The sequence below is a fragment of the Anthonomus grandis genome, chromosome 1 (genome assembly GCF_022605725.1).
Source record: "Anthonomus grandis grandis chromosome 1, icAntGran1.3, whole genome shotgun sequence".
Lineage (NCBI taxonomy): Eukaryota > Metazoa > Arthropoda > Insecta > Coleoptera > Curculionidae > Anthonomus > Anthonomus grandis.
In genome coordinates, this window is record NC_065546.1 from 15,284,032 (window position 1) to 15,309,040 (window position 25,009).

The 25,009-nt window shown below is 34.3% G+C and overlaps 2 protein-coding genes across 3 annotated transcripts in view; both read right to left on the reverse strand.

Annotated features, from left to right (window-relative positions):
• Positions 1 to 6,995: 6,995 nt before the first annotated feature.
• Positions 6,996 to 25,009, reverse strand: part of LOC126750427 (paramyosin, long form-like) — a 30,519-nt gene continuing 12,505 nt past the window's right edge. For both annotated transcript variants that reach the window (XM_050460061.1, XM_050460055.1), the window contains 12 exons: positions 21,247 to 21,468; positions 20,980 to 21,191; positions 20,724 to 20,923; positions 19,886 to 20,013; positions 19,652 to 19,764; positions 9,969 to 10,206; positions 9,801 to 9,887; positions 9,552 to 9,746; positions 9,290 to 9,497; positions 9,058 to 9,227; positions 8,306 to 8,461; positions 6,996 to 7,442 (listed from right to left, as the gene is read on the reverse strand). In XM_050460061.1, coding sequence (XP_050316018.1) covers positions 7,404 to 7,442; positions 8,306 to 8,461; positions 9,058 to 9,227; positions 9,290 to 9,497; positions 9,552 to 9,746; positions 9,801 to 9,887; positions 9,969 to 10,206; positions 19,652 to 19,764; positions 19,886 to 20,013; positions 20,724 to 20,923; positions 20,980 to 21,191; positions 21,247 to 21,468 — 1,968 coding nt within the window. In that variant the 3' untranslated portion in view covers positions 6,996 to 7,403. The remainder of the gene's footprint in view (positions 7,443 to 8,305; positions 8,462 to 9,057; positions 9,228 to 9,289; positions 9,498 to 9,551; positions 9,747 to 9,800; positions 9,888 to 9,968; positions 10,207 to 19,651; positions 19,765 to 19,885; positions 20,014 to 20,723; positions 20,924 to 20,979; positions 21,192 to 21,246; positions 21,469 to 25,009) is intronic.
• Positions 11,108 to 11,945, reverse strand: LOC126750444 (paramyosin, short form-like). Its single transcript, XM_050460069.1, has one exon. It carries the CDS (start codon positions 11,894 to 11,896, stop codon positions 11,108 to 11,110), a length of 789 nt encoding a protein of 262 aa, XP_050316026.1. The 5' UTR covers positions 11,897 to 11,945.

Genomic DNA, 25,009 nt, shown 5'->3' on the forward strand with positions numbered 1-25,009 from the left:
TCCTGTTACTCTTGCAATGCGGGTTGCTTCAGGTCTTCGAATGGAGAGGATTTTCTGACGATTTAAAAATGAGCTCACCCAGTCTTTTCCTGCAAGTTTTCGATCTTTATTAAAAGGATGACTTATTTGATTATAGTCAGGGATGACTCACTTACCCCAATCTTTTTTAAAATATAAAAATTTAAATCTTGAAACAACAGATAAATGTGGCAACATTCTAAGCATAACACGGTATTAAGCAAATATAAAGTTATGGTATGCACTTCATACAATATTAAGAAAATGCCTTTAAATTGGGGAAAATCCTTATTAATGTCGCTTAAAATATTATAAAACAAAACGCAAAATTTAAAAAATGTTAATATTTACCTTAATTTTAGTAATTTTCAGCTAAATGCGGACACAATACGCGCTAATAGACATGTACACTACACTGATCATTGTCGTGCTATGATGCCGGTTGCTCGACATATTTCTAGAAACGCACTGGCCCCCTATGATTCACTTGCCCCACTCTCCCCTAATCCTCAAAGAAAGTATGGTATGCGTCACTATTTAATTTATCGACCCTATTATTAGGCAAAACCCTGTAAAAAAATTGGCAGGAATATATTCTATATACAGTGCTTACTAAACATGCGGCAAAAACAAGGAATTATTTCTACATCTTCCATTGAACTAGTATAATCTAATGACTTTAGGTGTTTTCATAGGAAATAATCCAGGGGGTTTAAGTCCGGGAATCGAACAGGCCATACGCGAGGTCCACGTCGACCAATCCAGCAATCTTCCCACCCAAAAGTTTAACGAGATGTTGAAAGCAATCTTCAAGCACCTTATGCCGATTTTCTTCTGCCCAAGCATGGTTATTGTGAAAATTCCTTATTGCATTTCTTGAAAAACTGGCTTTATCGGTAAAAAGAATAAGAGTCAGTAATTAACTGTAGTTAATTGAACTAATGGGTGCAAAATCCATTAACAGAATACAATACGGGGAAGAAAATCTGCAGGAAGAAGTGCCTGAACGCGTTGCATATGGTATGGATACAATAAATATTCTCTAAGAATCCTTCAAATTGTCCGGTTACTTAAATTTAAAGTATTTGCAATTATTCGATTCGAGGTACCTGGATATTCTTCTACCATGGCCAGCGCATTCTCTTTTAATTCTATCGTTCTTACCGTCATTGGCCTTCCTGGTCCTCTAATGCTCCTGTTTTACGACGTCATTGATGTATACTTTGGAAAATTTTTCTATTAGGCACGTTGCGATTAGGAAGTCATTCATGGTGCAACCGACTAGCTTTTAATGAATTGCGATCAGCAAGGCCATAAATGTAATACTAGTCACCAATCTTGGCGTTCGTATAGCCATTCATAATAGACGATTTCACCAATACAATTTTAACAAGACTTTAAGTTTTATTATTTTTATATTTATTTTTTTTTTGTGTATAAACGTCACTAAAATAATTATGAAAAAATAATAAACTACAATTTTAAAGTTAAAGCTAAGGCAATGCTTTAAGTATTAAATGCAGAAACAACATGTCTAAATTTTTCTAAAATTTTGACACTGATTGACAAACTCAAATTTGTTCGGCTACGTTAATCGAAATGTTTTTAAAAGATACCAACGGAATTGTTAGATCTCTCTTGAATGACCATAAAAACGATGAAAGCGTACCGACAAAAAGACCGATAGACCGAGGCCAGTTTTAAACCTTTTTTTTCCCCGAATTAACTTGAGATCGCGGTATACCGGCAGCATACTATGCCGCGGCGGATAAGCAAAGAGATACCGCTCGATGCAGGTGTGCATCGGCATCGGTCCTCAATAGCAAATCAATGCCTAATATTCTAATATTTAGATTATTTTAAAACTGTGGCGCAGTATTAGATTATTATTGATGATTATCGGGACTTAAATAGACATATAATATATTTAGAAGAAACGTGGTTTGATATGCATGAGGTAGATAAATATGGTTAGGTTGATAATTACACGAATTGTATTGTGAACGCACCATGCTCAAGAGCTAAACGAGTCATTATACTTAATGGCAGAAACAGAGAAAGATTTTTTAAAAATGTGTTACTTTTGTTACCTAAAAATGTTTCTCAATTTTCGGCTGATTACCATGAAGATATGACTGTGGCATTATTTGAAAAATGGGTCTTTAATCAGCTTTTACCAAATATTCTTTCAAACTCAGTAAAATGTTATGGATAATGCATCTTGCCATTCAATAATTTTAAATAAAATACTAGTTTTAAAAAACAAGATCTTATAAATTTTAGGAAAATTAGGAACATTCCTGTTACCGACAAAATTTTATTTAAAAAGGAGTTGTTAAATATAATTAAAGACTATAACTTAAAAAAATGACTATCTTATATTGATAATAGTGCCAAAAGTAATGGACAATCTGTTTGAAGAAAACCTTCATATTATTATGTCTTTAATCTGATTGAATTATTATGGGGCAAATTAAAAACAGCTTCGAAAGTGCAACACTTCAGCAATATTGAGTGCGGTAGCTTGGTAGATTCGCCAATTTTAATTTTTATTATTATTTTGTTAATATATTTGTCGGGTTGCGCGTTCTTGTATTGTTATTGTATTTACATGTAATAAAAAAAATTAATTACGTAATCAGCAGGGAGAATTTAATGTTGAGTTTTTGCTCCAATATATTTTAAATTATAGGCCTCGTTATAATAAGGCAGCTCCCTTATAATAAAAGAAAAACTGTGGAGCTTCGGTTGTAGGGTCTTTGCATACTACAAGTGAATTTGCACTTACAACTTGATAATACTTTCATAATTTAGATGACGCATTGGAATATGTACCAGGTGTAAGGACAGAGTTTCCTCAAAAGAGTCATTTAAGCAGGTTGATAATGTCTTGCTAAATGTTTCAATTGACATAAAAAAATATTAGAGCAAACACAGATATTCACTATTATAAGTTTTTAAGATTATTTTGAACCAAATACTAGTGTCTTATTGAATTATAAATAAATGTTATAAATTTAAAAGATCTCTCAGGGAAATTAACTACTTTATTATATTTATTACGAGTATAATAAACTAAATATCCTTGATAACTTTTTTATTTACTATATTTTTGGATTTCATCTTTAGTTAGTAATAATTCTGCGATAGCGTCTAACCTGGCTGTAAGGTCAGGAAGTGTATTATTTGTAATATTATGTTATGTCGCCAAATATGATACAAAGGTTGAGGCAAAACATATTTTTCTGATGCAGCCCTTACCTACATTAGTGTAAAACCCACATAGATTCATAATCTTAAAATGCTTATTATGCTGTATATTGCATAATAAAAATTAAAGCGTTATTCTAATAGAAATAAAATATAAACGCTGATAAAAGAAAAAAAACTCTATACAAAAATAAAATGAAAACTTAAAAAAAAATAGAAAAAACTTAGCTTTACAGCAACTTAAAGTATTTTTTGTTGTTTTAAGTACCATCAATAAAAACTGGCTCTATAACTAGGGCCTAAGAATTGTATTTCTCATCTAATAGAAAAGAAGATACATCTGAAAACCTTAATCTTAACTTTAAGATATTCAGAAGCGCTAAGAGGCGGCTCTCATTTTGGATTCTCATTATCGCAACGGAAATAAACTCTATAATTACATTTGTTTGTAATTTAAATACCTTTTTAATAATTTGACAATTAAATAATTGCTTAAAAATACCTTAAACCTTTTTTAAGCTCTTTGATTTTTTAAGAGCTTTTTTATTATTAAATGGCGGCTTATTTTGACAACGTGAAAATACTAGAATGCTCGAACTTATACCTATCGAGTTCGCTTCTACGACTATTCGTATTATTTCATCGGGACCGAATAGATCTGACAACTTTTTTTTCTTCTTAGCAAAAACAGTCGCGAAAAAACTTACTCGATGGTAGTCCTACAAACGCAGTAAATTTAAAATGGTGTCTGATTTAAACGACCGGAAGTCAAATTTGGATAAACAGTGGAGATCCATCCTTAATAGTGAAAGAGTTCAGCTAGATTGATTTATCACGTTTCTGTTTCCTATTTTTTTCAAAAATTTTATTTAACCTTAGAATCCATAAAATTTTCTTGTTTTTAAATAATACTTTTCGATTATACGAGTTTCTATAAAAATAATGGTTTTAAAGTAAAAAGTTGCTGCTCTATTTCTCTCCTTCAGTCAGGAAATCCCTGTGTATGGAGTGCTCCCCCAATAACAAGACTAGACTACAAGAGTCCTTATAGGAAGAGAAAATGGCGTTAAATGTCATTTTGCTCTTATTGGCATCGTGCCTTCGAATTTTACAGACATACCAAATCCGGGAAAACTCGAATTTTAGTTTCAAACTAATAAGGTCAAAATAACACGAAACTACTTTTGCACTTGTGGTAATTTATGATATTTAGTCTAGATCTGGTTTAGAATTTAAGAGAGTTGCCTTAGATATGTGCTTTTTCGTGTGATTTTATGAGGGCTTGTAAGTAGCAAGGGTTTATATAGTAAAAATATATTATTCTATCAACAACTCTATATTATATTATTCTATCATAAACAACACAGACAGACAATTCGCAATAAGTCAGTTTTGAGAAACAGTGAACCAAATACCTTTAAATAAAGATGGTTATACCACTATTCACGTATTAAATAAGGTGGAAGATACATCGCCTGTTCCAGACTATATACACAAGCGTCGTTTACAAATCGCCAAAAACTAGGCAATCCGCTATACTTACATGTCAAAAGTTAGCGTCGTTAACTTCATTACCGTTATTTAATATATTTTTTGTTGGCAACACAAGAAATGTTCAGAGTGACCAACATTGAAACAAAGGACACAACCACTATAAAAATGGCGGCCCCCAGGCAGTGGTCATTTTTGGGTATCGTGGCCATATGCATTAGCAGTCCAGGTATATTTATTAAGTTCGTGATATACATACACATGGATTTCCCTTTTTGAAGGCTAACCAAATTTTTTTTTTTCAGTTTTAAAAAGAATTTATTAAGGTAGGACTACACACAATATATGCGGATTTCATGTTTTAAAAATTATATTGTCGAGGTGCCTTCCATTTCGGTCAAAACACTCTTGTAGTGCCGCCTTCATGTGGTCGAAAACTGCTAAACACATCTCGGGTGGTATTCCATTAATTTCTTCCCATACTTTTTGTTTTAACTCTTACAAGGTGGCAGGTCTATCAACATAAACTTTACTTTTGAGGAATCCCCACAAAAAAAAGTCCAGTGGGGTGAGGTCGGGAGACCTAGCCGGCCAGTTTAGATCTCCAAAACGGGAAATCACCTTTTCCGGAAATAATCCTCTAACGACTTCCACGCTCGGGCTTCAGACGCTCGGGCTGTGTGTGCGGTAGCCCCGTCCTGTTGAAACCAGGTATCCTGATTGAAGCCATCAAAATCTTGTAGCTGAGGTGTCAAATAATCCCGAAGCATCGCACAATAACGAGCACTATTAACAGTAAGGGCTGCGCCGCGTCCGTTTTCAAAAAAATACGGACCGATAATTCCCGAGGACGACATAGCACACCACACAGTTACCTTTGGGCTATGTAGGGGCTTTTCGTGTTTTCGCCTTGGATTGTCTGGTGCCCAATAGCGACAGTTTTGCTTATTGACTGCGCCTGAAAGGTGAAAGTGCGCTTCGTCACTGAACAGGATATTGTTAACTCGATCGTTTACAAAAAAATGGTCTATCATGGTTTCAGCGAAAGAACGCCGGTTTATAAAGTCATTTGGGTTTAATTCTTGCACTATTTGAATTTTGTAGGGATGAAACTTTAAATCTCTCTTTAGAATTGTGTGTAGAGATGATTTGTGCATTTGCAAAGCTTGTGATGTTTTACGAACTGATCCACTAGGGTTTCGAATAATCGCAGCACGCACGGCCTCAACATTCTCAGGAGCAGTTGCAGTCCTTGGACGACCACGGGGTTTTGCATTTACAGCTGATGATGTTTCTCTAAACCTTCGTACCCAGGATTTCACCAAATGTCCTCCACACGCCTAATATTGAAGTGAGCACAAAATCTTCGTCTTGCAACTATGTAAGAATCATTACTCTTGAAGTATGCCTCAATAATGAACGCGCGATGCACACCTGACCAACGCTCCATTTTGACTAAATAATCCGCATCGATCCACTATCGAACGCCGCTAACGCGGCTCCGCTATATTACACGGTTGCCAACTTGTTCAAGTTTTAAAAGGGAAATCCATTCTTGGACACCTTGTACTTGTTAGCTGTTGTCAGTCATATTATGACCGAATGGTTAGTCTCTCTTTGTACAAAGCATAAAGTAATCATGTAATATTTATTACAAATACAATCAACGAAATGTTATAAAGATTAAATGAGATCCAGGATAATTTTTATAACTGAAGCTTAGAGGGAGGAAAATATACAAGTGGTTCCCGTTTTTTGCTTTAAAGGCCATTATATTAATGAATTGAATCTTATTTGTTTTTAAAGATTGAACAAAAAGTTTTAAAACATATTTTTGCTCAAACATAGAGAAAGTAAAATAACCTTGTTTTACTTACTGTATCTTCTCATACTAAAAATACAAACTATACAAAATGACAGTATAGCATCTCATACATAAAATTTTTTAGGACTAGAATTGATTACACATTAAAGTAAAAGAGTTAATGATGCTAAGGATAATGGCTTTGCCTCTTACTTGTATTTATAGAAATCAGGTTTTTACTGATTATTTTGTTAAGATCTTGCGATCAGGAAATACTAAGGTATCTCACATAATCTTATATTGAAGATCTCTTATTACTTTTGGTTCAAACTGCAGGCAAGTGCCTAGAGACTTCCTAAAAACATTATCTAAGAGCTAATATTTTACTTCAAATTATACCAGAATCTATGAGCTAGCATGTATATATTCTTTACATCTTACAGAGCTGAAAATTAATAAAACCGAAACAGAATACTGTTATACAAGCAACTTTATTTATTCTTACACAGTACATTCAAACTTACAAATTAAACATTACCCTCCGCGTTTTCTATTAATCTAAATAAGTCAGCAAAAGGGCACAACACAAAACGTACGTAACATTTTTGCTGAAACCTACAGATTCCTTTTCGCGTTTTTTAAATTGGCTGGAAATATGTACGTTTCTTGATCTTTTCTCGTATATTGAAAAAATAACGTTGTTACTATTTTTATTATAAAAAACACATCAAAGAGAGTGGTATTTAACGTAATAATAATTATTGTACTTACACCTAAGTCATTATTTAAGTAGATATAAATTTTATTATGTGCACGAACGATGATAATAAATTTAATAGGATTTTAAAGGGTTTTATCGCGAAAGCTTGGTGGTGGGCGCTCACAGCTCGGCAGTTCGGCTTTCTTGTACCAAGTAAACCTAAAAAATAAAATAAAGTTTTAAGTAAGTATAAGAAGCAACTATTAGATTAAATAAAAGTACTTTTAATTATCGATAAATCTAACTTAGCATCAAGGGGATTATCCTAATGGCAGTTCTAACCCTAATAGAGGAATTGTTATATTCCGTATGAGGTAGTAATTTTCACGTTGAACAGGACAAGCATTTCATGTGACACGATAAATAGAATTTGCATAGGAACTTTACATGTTAAAAAAAAAAATTAAACAAAATGCAATAGTGTAATAAGAACTATATGTTGAGCTTGATATGCCAGTATTTAAGGATTATTTTTATTTCAGTTTTAAACAATTTTAATCTTAATTATCTTAACACCCAAAAGTTAACTCAGAGTCAAGTAAAACGCCTAAATTTCTAATTTCTACGATATCTTACACAATGTGACAGTAAAACATGTGTTTTTTCATTCAATTCAACTCTAGATCATAATTAAATTATTATACACTAAGACTTGATTATTTTAAATAATTTAAAGTCGTCACGAAATAACAGATGCTGTCAGTATTTATTTCTATTGCTAATGTCTATTCCTAATAAAGAGATAGGAAAGTAATTATCTCCCAAAAAAGAAGACACCTCTATATCATTAGACACAAAGCGAGATGCTTTTGACTCAACTTAATCCTAGAGAAGTTGGTGTACAAGCTATCAATTTGTTTCGACCTCCTAAAGGCGTCCAGCAAGTACTGCTGGTAGGTGATCAAATTATTATCTCTGTTGTTGATTTCTAAGATTCCCCCATGATGCCAAAAAAAATATTCGACAATATCAATGTCGTCAATATTATTTTTTCTATTATAACTCATGTATGAATAACTCACTTGGCTTCCGGGTACCGAGCTGGTGGTGACAAAGGTGCGGTGCTTGGCACGGATGAGGGAAAGGCTGCTTTCGGCGGTGTCGGCGCGGTCCTCTGCTGCTTCGAGCTCCCTCTGGAAGCGGCGTACGCGAGTAACAGATTGAGTCGATACTCCTTCCTGAAAATTACAATAAACCGTTAAATATTTTTCTAGTTCAAAACACAGGTATGCTTCGTATTCAAAGGACTGACGTATGTCAACAACAGTTACTGCGCGAGTGACAAAATATTTTATAAATTAAAAAAATTTCAAATAAAAAGAACTACATGACTTTAACTGGAAAAATCCTAAAAACAACCGAAGTAGCATTATTTTATGAACCAATTTGGATCACATTACCAACCAGGTGGTGAAAACTATAGTGTTTCACAATAGGAAGCTTTCAGATAGGGATAGGCCAATAAGGATTGAATGGAGAATGTGTAACATATATTATATACATCTCATGACACGAATTCTTTATAACTTCTAACTTCAATAGGAAAACGGAGGTCAAAAGACCCAAAACCGAAAAGTGTTTTGATTGATACCGATATTTTATGTTTTTAGACCTTGCAAATTTTTTTCTTATTTCAATATGAGGTTCCTTTGGAAAAACTAGGTGATTCGTAAAAAGCGAATCCAATACTTTCTCGTGCAAAAATCTTCCTTAAGCCAAGAAGGACTCTTAAACCTATTAGATGTGTTCACATTCATAGACTGTTATATTTTACCTGTTCCTGAAGTTGCCTCTTGAACAGAACAATCTTCTGGTTTGCCTTGTCGAGGGATTCTTGCAAAAGGGCGATGTTCTTCTGGTCCTCTTCACATTGAATCATGACTTCCTTAACGGTACGTTCTTTTTTACGTAAGATCTTAATAGTTTCAGCGTGACGACGTTTTTCTATAGCATGAAAAAAGTTATTAATATTATCTCAAAGTTACTCAGTCAGACGAGAATTTTACCTTCATCTAATTCAGATTCCATATCGCGAATTCTAGCCTCCAATTTGCTAATGATTCTTTTGCCTCCTACAATGGCGTTAGCCTCGACTTCCTCCAATCGGACGCTCAAGTTCTTAACTTCGATCTCTAGAGACTTCTTAATAGCTTCGATCTTGACTACTCTCTCTTGTTCTTCGTGAAGGATTTCCACGGTGTGTTTAATTTCGGCCTAAATATGTTGCATTATGAATAATTTAATTGTTGAAATATGTATAAAAAATACCTGAACACGTTGGTAACGCTCATCAGAAATTCTCAATTCCTTAGTAATCTCATCATAATCAGCAACGACGGTAGCTAATTCTTGCTCGATTCTTACTTTAGCAGAAGACAGGTTAACATTGATAGTAGTCAATTCATTGATACGGGTACTGGCTTCTTCATATAATTGCTCAGCTTGTTTCTTACCACGGAGGGCCTAAAATTTGTTTATCAGTAAAATAGATTTTATTAAATTATTTCATCAACTTACTGATTCATAATTGCCCCTAATTTCTTCGGCTTCAGCGGTCAAGGCCTGTACTCTCCTTACGGAAACGCTCAGCTGATCTAAAGTGACCTAAAAGAACACATATTAAATTCAAAATTAAAATTAAAAAAATAGTTAAATCTAAAATAAACTTATTTTAGATTTATTTACCTGCAATTGTCTTTGAACTTCCTCATAATGAGCCTGGATTTCGGTAAGTTGAAGAGATTGTTTCTTGATGGTCTTTTGCAAGTCAATGTTGGTCTTGTTGGCGGAATCCAATGACATTTCGAGCTCGGTGATTTGGATCTGAAGTTTCTTCTTGATGCGGGTGACCTCGGTCTTAAGACGGGTCTCGGCTTCGACCACACGGGCATTGAGCTGTTCGATTTCGATGCTAGTGGCTTTGCTGTAAATAAAACATAGGTATAAGATTATTTTATTAGTGTAAACTAAAAAAGTCAAAAAACATATGTTATATTAAAGAGTTAAAGACGTTGATTTGTAACGAGGGCATGTTATAAGGACCGAACCAATGGCGAATGTTTTTCTTTTTTAATTATTAGCTAATTTTTTTAGTCTCCTGGTTCAAAAATAGTTCATTTTATCTTTCTTGTAAATGTGCGTTCAACTTGTAATAATCAGTTATAACAAATCGAGAAAAAATACTTTTAAAATGTTTAATATACGATTATGAAGTCTCCCTGCACATTTTTAAACCTCTGACGTCCAATTCACTGACTTCCAAGGCTAATTTTTAAAAGCCGTTGGCTAATTATAAACAAATTAAATATCCCGAGACGAAAACGCCTTTAATTTGGCACACGATTTCAGCTCCCTTTGCATTTTCTCGTGTCTATTTATAGTTGATAAATCTATTGTTCTAAGGTCCAGTTACATAACATGAATGGGAAGTTCAAAGTAAAAGGATGTATGGTATGACAAGAATTTTATCGTGGGTTTATAATTTTAAAGGTTTATTGAATGCTTAGAAATACAGGAGACGTTTCACATATTTCAGACTTTGAGCTTGAAAATAAAACATAAAGAAAAAGGCCCAGAATTGACCTTAGACTAGGAGCCATCAATGTTATCCCCACAGCTAATAAGCCAACGACATATTTGTTTCTTGAAAGAATGATAATATTGTTATGTCATAGAAACGATTAAAATTTCATATAACATTTTGCTCATATTTAATTTACCTACGTTGTTTGCAATTAATATTCCTTACCTTGCAAACTAGTTTTAAGTAAGTTTTTAAAAACAGTTCAGAATCCAACGACACAACATAAAAAAGCCTTAGAAAATCACCTCTGATCAATATAATTGTAAGTGGCTCTTCTATCAAATCCTCTTAGCTCCTGACTTAACATCTCCAAAGGCTGAGTGACACTTTCCTCCAGCTGTGTAGTCATTCTTTCATCCATGACCTTCACATGAGTCCTTACACTTCTACTGGAGGCGACCCTGCTTACTTGACTTGCTTGACCCATCATCAAGCTAGTATCAAGTTCATTTCGTTCAGAAATACCTTTTCTGCTCCCCATAAGAAGCTGAGCCTCAATGGATTTAGCTGATTTACCACGCAAGAATTTTTGCTGAGCTTTTAGCTCTCGTTCAATTTCTTTGTCCTTGTCAGGGTCGTAATCAATGTCGTCCTTCATCTGGCCTTTAAGTTTCTGGATCTCTCTTACAAGTCGTTTCTTTTTCCGTTGCTCCTGGTTAATTTTGGTTGATATGCGGGCGGCACTAGCTTGCTCAGCTAACACAAAGTTAGAGCTAGCATGGGACCGTCCCTCACTTATCCTTATTTTCGCAGAACGCTCCGTTTTGTTGGTTATTTTCGTAAGATCGCACTCACTATAACTGCGGACTGTTAGTGGATCGTATTGGCGTAATCCCAGCTCCTCGGTCCAGGGAAGATGCGGTAGTGGGGGAGGGCGTATTTTTTGGAACTTCTCGTCGATATAATCAACCATAGGTTGATAAAATTGCATCCCTACCCCGTAATTGTAGTCATAATATTGCGTCTTAGGTTGCCATTTGGTTTTGGGGTTACGATTGTCGATTTCTAAATATTGTTTCGTTCCAGACATGACCAGTGAAATAAATAGATTGTTCGAGGAAGAGAAGTAAATAAAAACTAAAATTGGGTGGTGCTATTGATTGATTATTTATATGTGATACGAACAAATATTTTGGCATAAGCCGAAACATTTTACTGATATTTCTTTTCATAGTAATGAGTCCAAAATACTACTAAAGGTCAGTTGCAGTTCTAAAAATATTCTTTATTAATATGATTTTTTATTATTTAAAGGCGCTTCATAGTTTTATTGTTAATTTCAAATGGCCCTCCTATTTTTTAAGCTTCTTTTTGATAATTTTTTTGTACTCCAGGCCAATGTTTGGCCACAATAGCTGTGATACTTGTCCAAAAATATCACTTTTGTAATTAGATGTGTAATTGGTCGATAAATTGTTATTTACCAGGTGTTTTTTAATTAATTGTACGGAGTATTTCTGTCTTCTAGTGACGTAAACATTTGGCTACTTAGCGGATGGCACTTGGCGTTGCTCATTGAAAATTTGGCGTCTGTTAAAACGAACGGTTTTGTAAGTAAGTGTGTTTTTTTGCCACAAAATTTTACAGAATTATCTCTGTCTCTTTTTTGTTTTGCAACAATATGTTTTAGTTAATTATTTATTAATTTTTTATTAAAATTTAAAAAATCAGAAGTCAATGTTTTAATGTTCAACAATAATATATATATTTTTACTAATTGCTTTTATAGCTTCGTAATATTCCTTTTACCTTTTAACTAATGTGAATTTTTAGTACTTCAAAGTACTTCTTATTTTAGATTTATGTACTAGAGATATATCACATAGGTTCACTTTTCTGTTGGGTTAAAATAGGCAGGTTTAAACGTATTGATTTTCAAAACATACATTATTGAAAAAGTATACATACATTATTAAAATGAAAAAAAAAACTTTTAACATTCTAGTTATATTAAGAAACAAATCATATATTTATGCTTTGATTTAAAATAACTATATTTTGTATTAAGAAGAAATGTATGTAAGAACATGTAGCAAGTAATAATAGAGAATAAATGAAAAATGATCAAAAATTAATAAAATAAAATTTTACGTACACATTCGAAAGCCTTCTTACTATTTCTCGAATAAAAGTTAGATTCAGTATTTTTATTATTTTTTAGTAATTATTATACAAGATTGCACTTTTTTTAATTGTTTTTTAGTAATTAATATAATAATTTATTTCATAAATCGAGTAAGTCTTATAGGCATTTTAGCTTCTATTAGCTTCTATTTATTTTTTTTTATTTAGAATATTTATTAGTAATTATGTTTTTTTTTTAAATCATTTTTGCCTTTTATTAATTAGTAAGAGATATTTAAAATATTTTACTTAGTTAACCGGTTTCCTTAATATATACTCAAATAACCGAGCTTTCCGTACATTTTTATTTTAAAACTAAATAGCTTTGCCAGTCTTTAATTGCTAAAGTAGTTATTTAAGTTAGAAAAGCAGCTTACTCCTAACTTTTATGTTTTTTGTATTAATTATTATCTTTTCCTCTTTTTTTTTTACTTAAAAAGAACGTGCTTTTAACGTAATTCTCTATTTAAAGTTTCAGTAAATATTTTATGATTTCCACACACATTTTGCAAAACTTAATTTTATTAAGTTAATTACTAAAATTTAAAGAGTTTTTATTGGAAAATTGGAGAATCCATGATTTTTTATAACCATTATAACCATGTAGTTCTAATACTTTTTGTTTAAAGCTGAAGCCCGCAATTGTCTTATTTTTTTTTAATCAATTTAAGGTTATATTGGCTGGTGACTTTAATATCAACTACACTGATGAAACCTTGCCACGTACTTCTCTTTTAAGTATTTTTAATTCTTACGACTTGAAAATGCACGTTCTTTCTCCCACACGAATAACTTCTTCATCTGCAACTACAATTGACTATTTCTGTACAAATTTTAATGACGTTTTATGCACAGTACTCCCATCTGGCATTTCCGACCATGAAGCTATTCTTGCTAAAATGCCATATAATACTGTATCATCTTCATCTCATTATATGGGAAGAATTTTCAGCAGGAGAAATTTCAATGCTTTTTCTGCTGCTACAGCTTCGGTAAATTGGAATGCACTTGAAACGGCTTCTGACCCACTTACTTTATTTTTTCAAGTTCTGTGTGATAAGATCAATCAGTGCTTTCCTAAAATGAAGCTTAAAACTAAGAAACGAAAACTATGGATTACAAGAGGCCTTAGAATTTCAGCTAAAAACCTCCGTTTTTTGACTAAATTGTGCAAATATACCACAAATGAAAATATCCTTGTATATCATCAGAAATACCGTAGTCTGTACAGAAAGACAATTAAAGCAGCAAAATCTAATTATTATAGGGATCGCTTAAATATGTCATCAAATAGGCAAAGAGAGTGTTGGTCCATTATTAATGATTTTAGACATTGCCATAGAAAAGTATCTAAACCGGAGTTAAGACCTGACATTATAAACGACTATTATTGTGATATACCTAATATCTTGCTCAAGGGCATTCGTAGAAACATTGATCCCTTACGCTATCTTCAAAAAGTGTCGGTTGAGCATTCATTTTTCTTTCATCCTATCGATCTTACCGAAGTAAAAAATGAAATCAAATGCCTAAAAAACCATAAATCATCTGGAGCTGATGGGATATCTTCGAGGTTGTTACTCTTTTTGCCTGATTCAGCCTTAAATGCTTTCGTTTCTGCCATAAACAATTCTTTAAATATTGGCATTTTTCCTTCGTGTTTAAAAGAAAGACAGTGGTTATTTCTCTTCATAAGGATGGAGATTTGGATCAGTCTTGTAATTTCCGTTCCATTTCTATTTTGTCTACCCTCCCTAAGATAGTTGAAAAACTTGCAAAAAGCAGAATTTTGTCCTTTTTACATCATAATGGCATTTTGTCTGCAAATCAGTTTGGATTTCAAGCCGGTAAAGGGAGTCATGATGCTGTTTTTAGGTTTTTAGAGAGCGTCTATGTGTCCTTTCTGGAGAGTCATCGGCGGCAGTGTTTTGTTATCTATCCAAAGCATTTGACTGTGTGGATCATCAATACTGTTATCTAAGCTCGATAAAGGATGACTTGAGTTCATTGAAACTGCAGGGCAAGGTGGTTCAGTTTGCTGATGATACCACCATACTATGGAGCCATAAAAATTCAGATTATATTAAGACTTGTATCCTTGAAGACCTTCAGATTTTATCAGGGTGGTGTGCTTCCAACAGGCTCGTGTTTAATGTAAGAAAGACGTCTATTATGGGGTTTAAGTGCGATGTTCAGGGTCTGATGTTTGACGAAAATTCCCTCTTGCAGAATAAAGAGTGCTGCAAGTTCCTAGGAATTACAATTGATGGTCGCTTTCGGTTTGAAGATCATATTTTACATTTAGCTGGGAAATTATCTTCTGGATGTTTTGCAGTAAGAATGGCAAAACAAGAGCTGGTAGGAGTGGTTGCACGTTCAGTGTACTTTTCACTTATTGAATCTCATATTCGGTATGGCTTGCCTTTTTGGGGTTTAACCAATAAGGGGCTACTTAACATTGTCTTTGTTATTCAAAAAAAAGTAGTTAGATACCTATGTTTTGCTAAGTTAAGAGATTCTTGCAAACCACTCTTCATTTCTGAAAAAATCCTAACTCTTTTTTTACTCTTTATCTTAGAAACAGCTGCTCTTATTCACAAAATTCTTAAACTACCCTCTGACACTGGCCATTTGACTCGTCGTGTAAATGATGTTCCCCTACCTATTCCTACGTCTTCCTTTACCAAAAACTCATTAATTTACATGAATAAAAAATTTACAATCATATTCCTCTATGTGTTAGACATATATCAGATGTTAAGAAATTTAAAAAAGAATTAAAGACGCTTTTATTGGCTAAGGCATATTATAACCTGGATGACTTTTTTAATGATAGGTTTAGTAGTAATTGATTGTTTTATTTAGTTATCTTTAATTCAAGTATGTTAAAACAGTTTTGTCTTCTTGTGTTTAATTTTGTTCATTGTTTTGTCAATTTTTGAAATTGTATTTTTGTTTGGTTTTTTGTAGCTTGTAGGATGCTTGTACACAAGATTATTATTACATAATATAGCACATTTTCTTTCTTTCTTTCTTTCTTTCTTTCAGTTGTCGTTTTACCTTTTTTCCACATTATCATCTGAGTGCTAAAAATATATTTTGGTATATCACTGCAATTTACAATTTTATTTCCGATTTAACATGATAATAAGTAATTATAATGGACAATATCATTTTTAAGACATTAAATGCCTAGAATAAGTCTAGCTGCAAACCATAGGCGAGGTGTTAGAGTTCACCATCTCTCAGACAATGATGTCAAATCGATTTTCCAATTTTTCTTACATGTATATTTTTCTTAATTCTCTCTTTAAAATATTGTTTTATTTGCTAACTAATAATATATACTTAAGACTAATCAACAAATTTTTCAGAAAAAAAAGAAAATTCCTCAGAAAAAAAAATTAAAAAAATACACAGATGGAAAATAGCACAGATTAAATATTACCAGATGCGAAACTAAAGCGAAATCGCCGGTTTCAAAACATCTTGAAAGGTTTGTTCTCACAGCAGTAAGAAACAAGTTTTCGACAAATAAAAATGCGCAATAGAGTAAAACGCGTTCGCACAGAAACTTCTGATCGGTTTCACATCAAAAGTTTGATGTTCTTACACAAATTTCTGATTGTCGTCTGATAGTCAGACTTGTTTTCGGATTTATTTCAAGTAAAGTGTCAGAGAATTCGTGTAGCCAGTCAACGCCGATCTTCGGAATATGAACTAACCTCTAAATTGTTGTTTGTATTTTGTCGTTTTGTATAGTCCCTGATATTTGTTTTGAAAAATTGTATTTTAAATTGTTGGCTTAGTCTAAAAACACACATTAAGGAAATGAGTGATTTTGAATCGTCGGAGGAATCTGATCAGAATTTTGTTAATTCCGAGTTATGTTGATTCCGACACAGACTTTTAAAGAAGAGTTACTGGAAGAACGAAAATCAAAACTATTTTGATGAAACTGTGTCCCAATTTAATAGAATAGAATTTCTCGACCATTTTAGAGTAAGCCCTGAAGTAGTAAATAATCACACAATCTTAAACTCTATTAATAATATACAGCTATTTTAAGGTTGTACTGTAAATTTTCTTTGTTTATGTTTTATTTTATTGCCCTTTTCCCACTGGCATATTAAAGTGAGGTTATTTTTCTTCTCCACTCAACCCGTATTTGATGTTCGCACAAACGGTTTCAAATCGATCAGAAGTTGTAATATTTTACGCAGGCGCATCAAGAATGGTTTAGAAGTAGTTTCAAACTTGTAAGAAATTTGCAGTGAGAACAAACCTTAAGTCACGCCTCTCGAGAAGATGCCGGCGTCTTATCTCATAGTACGGGAGCCAGTCCCCACGAGCGTTTATTGCGTGTTATTTCTAATCACAGGTTAGTGCGTAGGCATGTGTCTATTTTTTCAAAATGCTTGTGCATAAATGTGTTTATCTTTACTGTTCCAATAAAACTGGTAAACAAAAATCACTTTTTGGTTGTCCAAGAGATCAGGCATGTTAAGTTAAGCAAAAGACAACGTAAGTTAACGAATAATAATTTTCATATTAATTTAATATAACATTAAAGGCTGCCGCGAGAGTGTTTATGGGTTCCGATAAAAAACCAGTATCGTTTTCGTCCTTGATTTATGGGTTTTAGAAATACACAGGTTATTACTGTTGTTACGAGGCGGCTCTAGATCGAGTTGATCATTTGACATTAAGTTATAATCCCAGATCATGCTATCTTCTTTTTTGCATTAAGTGGGTTAATGTATGTTTTTTTCTGAATTTATAGTGACTCAGCTTTGTTGCTGTTGTTTCTTCCAGTGTTTACTATCGATTTGGGAATAAAACTCTTTAGTAGGTTTTTTTGTGTGTGAATTGTTAGTGATGAGTGGGGATTATCTCCTGAAACTGTAACCTAGCAGGTTCGATTATCTACAATCTTGGTTCTTTTTTCTGAAGGACTCTAATAAGTAAGGGGTTATGGGGATATACTAGGTTCCACGTGTTTATTTTAGGATCCCTACGATTCTCTATGATTCGTACCCTTCCATACCATAACCTGCCATGTACCACATGTGCTCTTAGTCAAGCCAGTTAAGTCTTATGGTAAAGCCTGTTAATGAAAGGTAAAGTCCTGTTGTGGGAAATGTTTCCTGTTGCTAACGACTACTTGTGTGATATTGCCTGTAAATATCTTTTACACCAGAACACTTGTCATTTATTTATTTCATTCATTTAACTTCATTACTTTTAAAATAAATTGATTAAGTTTTTAACAAAAGGTAAAATCTGTAAACACCTTCTCTTAAAGAGATTTAATTCCTTAATTTTATGTAAATAAGTATATAACTTTGGCCTTCTTCAGCAGGTACATTTTGTATATTGCCACTTTGTGTCTTTTTTCTAGATAATTTTGCATATATGTGAATCTAGTGTTCGATCGATATCCATCAACCAAAATCAGGAACGGAGCATATGTCGTTTGCCAACAACCTATTTAGAGTCCGCGCCCGCTGTTATTTAATTGATATAATGGCCGTATAATTCCCAACAACTTGGTTGAAACCATCTCAAATCCGTTTAGATATTCATTATATATTATAGAAAAGAGTTTTATTCGATTCCTTTGGGAGTTTTGGAAGACTTTTTCATTTCATTAACGTTTGAATTTTTAATTCAAACTTAATTTTAACAAAAAAACTAGTTTGTAGACGTTTTTTATCACCATAATAATATTTAGTTATTCATTGTTGATATCAGGACAAAACCATTAAAATTCCGTGGGAATTCCAGGCGATACGGGCATTATATCGATAAAATTATAGCAGGCGTGGACTATAAATAGGTTGTTGGCAAATCACATATGCTGCATGCTCGATTTGGAAGCTTGATGGAATATTTCAGTACCCAATTCAACCCAATATACAATCAACGCTATAAGGTTGACATCTAACTCGCCTGTGGAATGCACGATATGAATTTCTTTTTCCCAATATATGTGACCCATTTTAGACATTTTAGAACAAAATGTTCTCAAATTACACAAAATATTTTTTTCATACCATACAAAAGGTACATCATCCAAACGTAAATACCGAACGTTGTTGCCAAATACCTTTATCGAGAGATTATTTCTGTGCGAAATTTACAGCGTTGCCGTTCTTCTTAGAAATTTAAATATTTAAAGAATCCAAATTAAAAATCTAAATTTTTAGTAATTAGTATAAATATAGTCCAAAATAGTTATGGTTATTAAACGAATTTCACTCTTTCCTTTACTATAATTTATTATATCACTGATGTGTCAGAAGTGACACAATAATTTATTCTATCACTTTATTTTCTTTTGTTAAAATTGAGTAATCATTGGCAACATGAAATTCTAAGCATGTTTATCAACAAAATATTGCCTCGGCCCCATGTGTAGATGTTGTGCTCAATCCAACAGAGCCAATGTTTATTTTCTCGTGTAGTCAATGTTCTAAGATAATTGCTTATTCCATTGTTAAAAATTTTTATAAATTGAATCTGACTTACAACCGGAATCAAATATTCCTCTGCACTCTCTAATCAACGTAGCAATACTTTGATATACATAACAATATAGTAAAATAATTGTTAAATAAATATTATAAAGTTTTTTTAATATTTAATTTTTGTCACTTACCGAATGGCTTCAATTTCCTCGTCCTTCTCAGAAAGTCGTTTTTCAGCTTCATGGCGGAATTGAGCCAATTCAGATGACAGGCGCTGAGAGCGTTGTTCTTCAGCTTTGCGGCCCTAAAACATACAAAAAGCATATATACATTAAACATTTTTTAAATACATATTATATTAAAATAAGAAAAACATATTTGCATATTTATGAAATAATCAGATACTCATATAATTGCCAACTTACCGCTTCAGCTTCCTTGTAGGCAGCAGTAAGTTCATCACGCTCATTCTCAAGACGACGGAGTTCAAGTTCCATCTCATGCAATCTTCTGGTAAGTTCAGTGATGGTAGTCTTGGCATCTCCCAAATCATCTTAAAATAAAAAATTGCAATTAAATCTATGTCATTATTAACTCATTAGTGGATTCGTCGTCAACGAATCTACAGACGAGGTCAAATGAAAATGATCTTCTAAAAATAGTTCTGAATAGTATGCGGTTGAAATGTTTTGAGATAATATTAAAATTAATTAATTTCAATGGTATACTGCTATTTAATGGTACTTTACAATTGCGACCACTCCTTGAAATGCTTGGTAAAGTTTCAGATCACATGGAGGACCAGATGAACACCTTTCAGTTGATGAAAGCACAGTACCTTATTACGAGCATTAGGCAAAACAGTTCATGAAGTCAAAACCCATAAGACTTGACCACAAAAATTAGGATTTATGTTCCAGTAATAGTTACATGTACGGGTTTGAGGTACATCGAGGAAAAAAAATACGAATAAACAAAAAACATTGGTTTGGGTGGTGACGCTGTGATATTTCTACTAGAACAGGTTAGTGTACCAGAAAATCAAGGATTTAAGGTTACTTTGACATTTTTCTTACTGGTTTACCTTATTATCGAACAAAAACCATTGTGCTGTAGGAACCATCAGTGAAGATCGATTAAAGAAATGTTAATTAAGTCCCTCACTTTATAAAATCATTTAAGAAATGGTTAGACCAAACCAAACATACCTTTGTTCACTAATAAGTTAATAATTATAATATTAAAATAAAAAAAAAACCTTACCAGCCAATTTCTTGTTCTCCCTAGCTAAAGCGTCTTTGAGTTCTCTGGTCTTGTCCAATTCATGAACAGTACGTTGAAGTTCAGTTACCTTATTTCTAAGATCTCTCTGGCTTTGTTCATACAGTTGCACAGTCTCGTCTAATCTGCTCTTCAGATCGATGTTAATCCTTTCCAATTGCTCTACACGTTTCTGGAGCTCTCTAAAATGTATTTAACATATAGTACATTAAACCTCGTAAAAAAACAAGGTTATTACCTAGCAGTGTTGTTAGCCTTCTCCAAGTCAATGATGAGCACTTCAACTTCAGACTGAAGACGAGACTTCTGTTTCTCCAAGTTATTAACCTTAACCAAGAGAGCTTCAATGTGCTCTTCTTGTTCTTGGAGACGAGCGTTGAACTTACGACGGAGTTCTTCAACCTCTTCAGCGCGAGCAGCTGCTTCGGTTTCGAATTTGGATTTCCAAACCTACAACCAAATCAGTCGTTAGTGTCTTCTCAAACTGCTTTTAAGCTTTGCTTACCTGAACTTCTCCTTGCGATTTAACTAATTGCCTTTCCAAATCTAACCTGGCTTCACTTTCTTCTTCAAGTTGAACCCTGATGGTGTCTAATTCAATTTCGACCTGGTGCAGTTGAGCCTCCAGCAGGGATCTCCTCCTTTCGTCATCTTCAGCGCGACGGCGAGCGTCTTCCAGTTGGCTAGCAAGTTGAGATTTCAGGTAGTTCGCGTTTTCAAGGGTAACCTAGAAACAAATATAATTTTAATAATACCAAACTAAATTACCATTAGGATTGAACAAATTTTTGTATTAAATTATAAAACTAATTAAAACTAATTAACGAATAATATGTTTTAAAATAATATTTAAACGAGTATCTATGAGCATATAGAAGGAAAAATACTACTAAAGTGGACGTTTTTAAATTTGAATTGTAAGTAGTTATGCCAAAATATTTAAAAAGAGTGTAGGGTCTACTAAAGACAACTATCCTGCTGGAAAAAAACTACACTTACAGATGTCTCTTGACTTAATAAAAAAGATATATCTAAAGACAGCAACACCCCTTTCGCATTAATCTGCTAGGCACTCGAGAGCCACGGCTCAGAACCCGGTTTAGTTAGCTGGATAGAGCTCAACAACGAGATTGTCGAAACGTTAGCGGCTAGGGGCTGTCCGCAGGGAGGAGTATTGTCCCCTATCTTGTGGTGCCTTGTGGTCGACAGCCTGATAAATCTTTTAAACAATGCTGGCCTATACACACAGGCCTACGCTAATAATCTAGTAATCCTTTGCCCAGGGAAAGACGCCGTCTCAATGCGGAGCTTCATGATGAGAGCCTTGCGTATGGTGGACATATGGTGCCTCTCGGGGGGGTCTCAGGCTTAACCCCAAAAAAGCAGAGCTCCTACTATTCACGAGGAGACGTAACTCTGGCACGCCCCCTGTTATATCTCTAGGTGGCATGCAGCTGCATTACTTCAGGACAGTTCGATTCCTGGGAATCAAGTTAGATCCCAAACTCTCCTGGTACGATCATGCAGACACCAGAATAAAGAACGCCACCTGCGCGCTATGGGCCTGCAGGCGGGCTTTCGGCAATACCTGGAGTCTGTCTCCTAAGATCCTCCACTGGATCTACTTGCGCATTGTGAGACCTCTTCTCACATACTGGGCTATCATTTGGTGGCCATATACGGAGAAAGCGAAAATTCGTGCTCAACTGGACAGAGTCCCACATCTTGCATATCTCAGCATAACGGGTTCCATGCGGACGGCGCCAACTAGAGCGCTTGAGACTCTGCTGAGCCTTCCGCCTCTGGAACTCGTTGTGCAATTCGAGGCAATAAGGACTGCATACAGGCTATACGTCCCCGGCGAACTACGTGCTAGCGAGACCGGTCACAAATTGGGTCACAGGCCATACAGGAATGTTCTCTCCTTCCGATGGGCAGTGACTGCATGGCTCCGATGACTGTGGACTACGAGGGATTCCTGACGCACATTGCAGGTAAAGAGGAGTGGCAGCATTCCAACAGACCTGCATTGCTAAATAGGTGGAAAATCTGGTACACAGAGATGGCTCCAGAATGAATAACAGAGCTGGATCAGGGCTTTGTGGTAGGATCCCACATACCAGTAGGGCATACTCGCTGGGGAAGTACGCCACTGTCTTCCAGGCCGAAGTGTTCGCTGTATTAAAATGCGGACAGAAAATCCTAAGCTGCGGACACCGCAATACAGTCGTATCAATATGCTCGGACAGCAGAGCTGCCATTAAGGCTATCACGGCTGTAAAGGTAAACTCCAAGCTTGTACTAGAGTGCATAAAAGTCCTGAAAAAAGTGGTGCAGGTTGGCTGCAGGGTCCAGCTCGTCTGGATACCTGACCACGCAGGCCATGCAGGTAATGAGGACTTTCTTGCCAGACTGGGATCCGCGAATGTGCCGATGGGGCCGGAACCCATAGTTGGTATCGCCAAATGCAAGAAGGGTCTGCTGGACAAGCGAACCCACCGAAGATGGACTGAGTCCCCTGGTATGAGACAGGCCAAAGCGCACATAGGTGTGCCCTCTGCCTATCTCACCAAAAATGTACTACCCTTAAAAAGACGCGATATTCGGCTAGTGACAGGTCTTTTTACCAGTCACTGGCACTTAAGAAGCCATCTCCATACTATCGGTATTGCGGACAACCCGGAATGCCGATGGTGCTGTAAGGAGGATGAAATTGTTGACCATATAGTCGGGGAGTGCACAGCACTTACCCGCGCCAGGTTCAAATACTTGGGTAACACTTTCAGTGTACCGAGTGACTTTAAGTCCTTCAGACCAGAGAGCCTTATCGATTTCTCTGGTAGGCCGTTGGGCTCTCTGGCCGTGGGGCATGACGGGTTTATCAGGAGACCTATATGCACAACTGCCTTGGCAGCCCACTGTTTTGACAATTCACAATTTAAGGATATATCAACTAGAAAACAACAAATTGGAGTAATCAACATAGAAAAATTAAGTATCCCAGAGATATCTTATTCTGTTTCATAAATAGATCAAAATTAAAGTTTATTGCAAAGCATGTAGGGATGGACATATAAATATATTAAATTTATAACGAAAATACTTTATTGAAAGAACGATATAAAACATTCTTCATATAACTTATTAGACTTGAATAGAATTGGAGAATTTTTCGAAGACCCTATGGGGGTGAAAAATGTACATCTTTGAAAGATCTATAAATTCTTAAAGTCGTCTAAAGCGGAAAAGTTTTGGATTAGTGCGACAACTGCTTAAGAAGGCCTTAAACATCTCGATTGGGATAATGTCTAATCTTAGGTTAAAAGTGTGGAGTGAAAAAACAACCCAGAGAATGTCTTGATTAATTCACCTACTATTACTATTAGAAATGAAAAATAGCAAACAGAAAGTAGAATAACATATTTTATAGGCTTTTGTATATATACGTCCAGCTAATTTAAGTGTAGCAATCAAAAGTAAACTTGCAATAACAAATCTAGGTCACAAGTTAAAAATGAAACGATACCGCTTGTCCTGAACTTTCTTTACTAACTAGAAAACAACTCAAATTAATCATAAATAAGCTAGAGATGTGCAGCGTATTACAATTCCGGCAAGCGCCAGTGGGGAATTAAAGAATCGATTAGGCATTATCGGTCTCGCATTCATTAAGATTTTGCATGTAATATTAATATTCTATTGCATATTAATACATAGAGACTATATGAATATTAATATACATTGGATATTTCCGAACCCAAGGAAAATAAATTATCTTGTATACTAAACATTTTTTTGAAGTTGCAGAGCAGAAAGTCTTAATAGTAACAACTTCACTGAGAAAATTGTAATTTAAAACTAAAAAATAATAACTCCTATGCAATTCAAAATAATCACCATTATTCTCAAAGAGACATATATGGCCAAAGAAAAATAAAGTATACTCAAAGTCAAAGTCTCACAAATCAAGCACCTATTAAAAGGTTACGCGTTTCTCCTCATTAGGGCATCATCAGACCTCATCTAAATATAAAAACTACACACTGCCCTTAATAACATAAATAAAATATAATATGTCTACAACATCGTGTACCGTTATTAATAGATGCTTGATTTGTGAGAATTTGACTTTGAGTATCCTTTCTCTTCCTTTGGTCAACTACTATGCAGTAACAGTACAGGCTATGAACATAATTTATTGACAGTTAATTTGTATTGATGATTATAAGAATAAAAGGTGCCTGAAGATTCTGTTAAAATAATTTTAA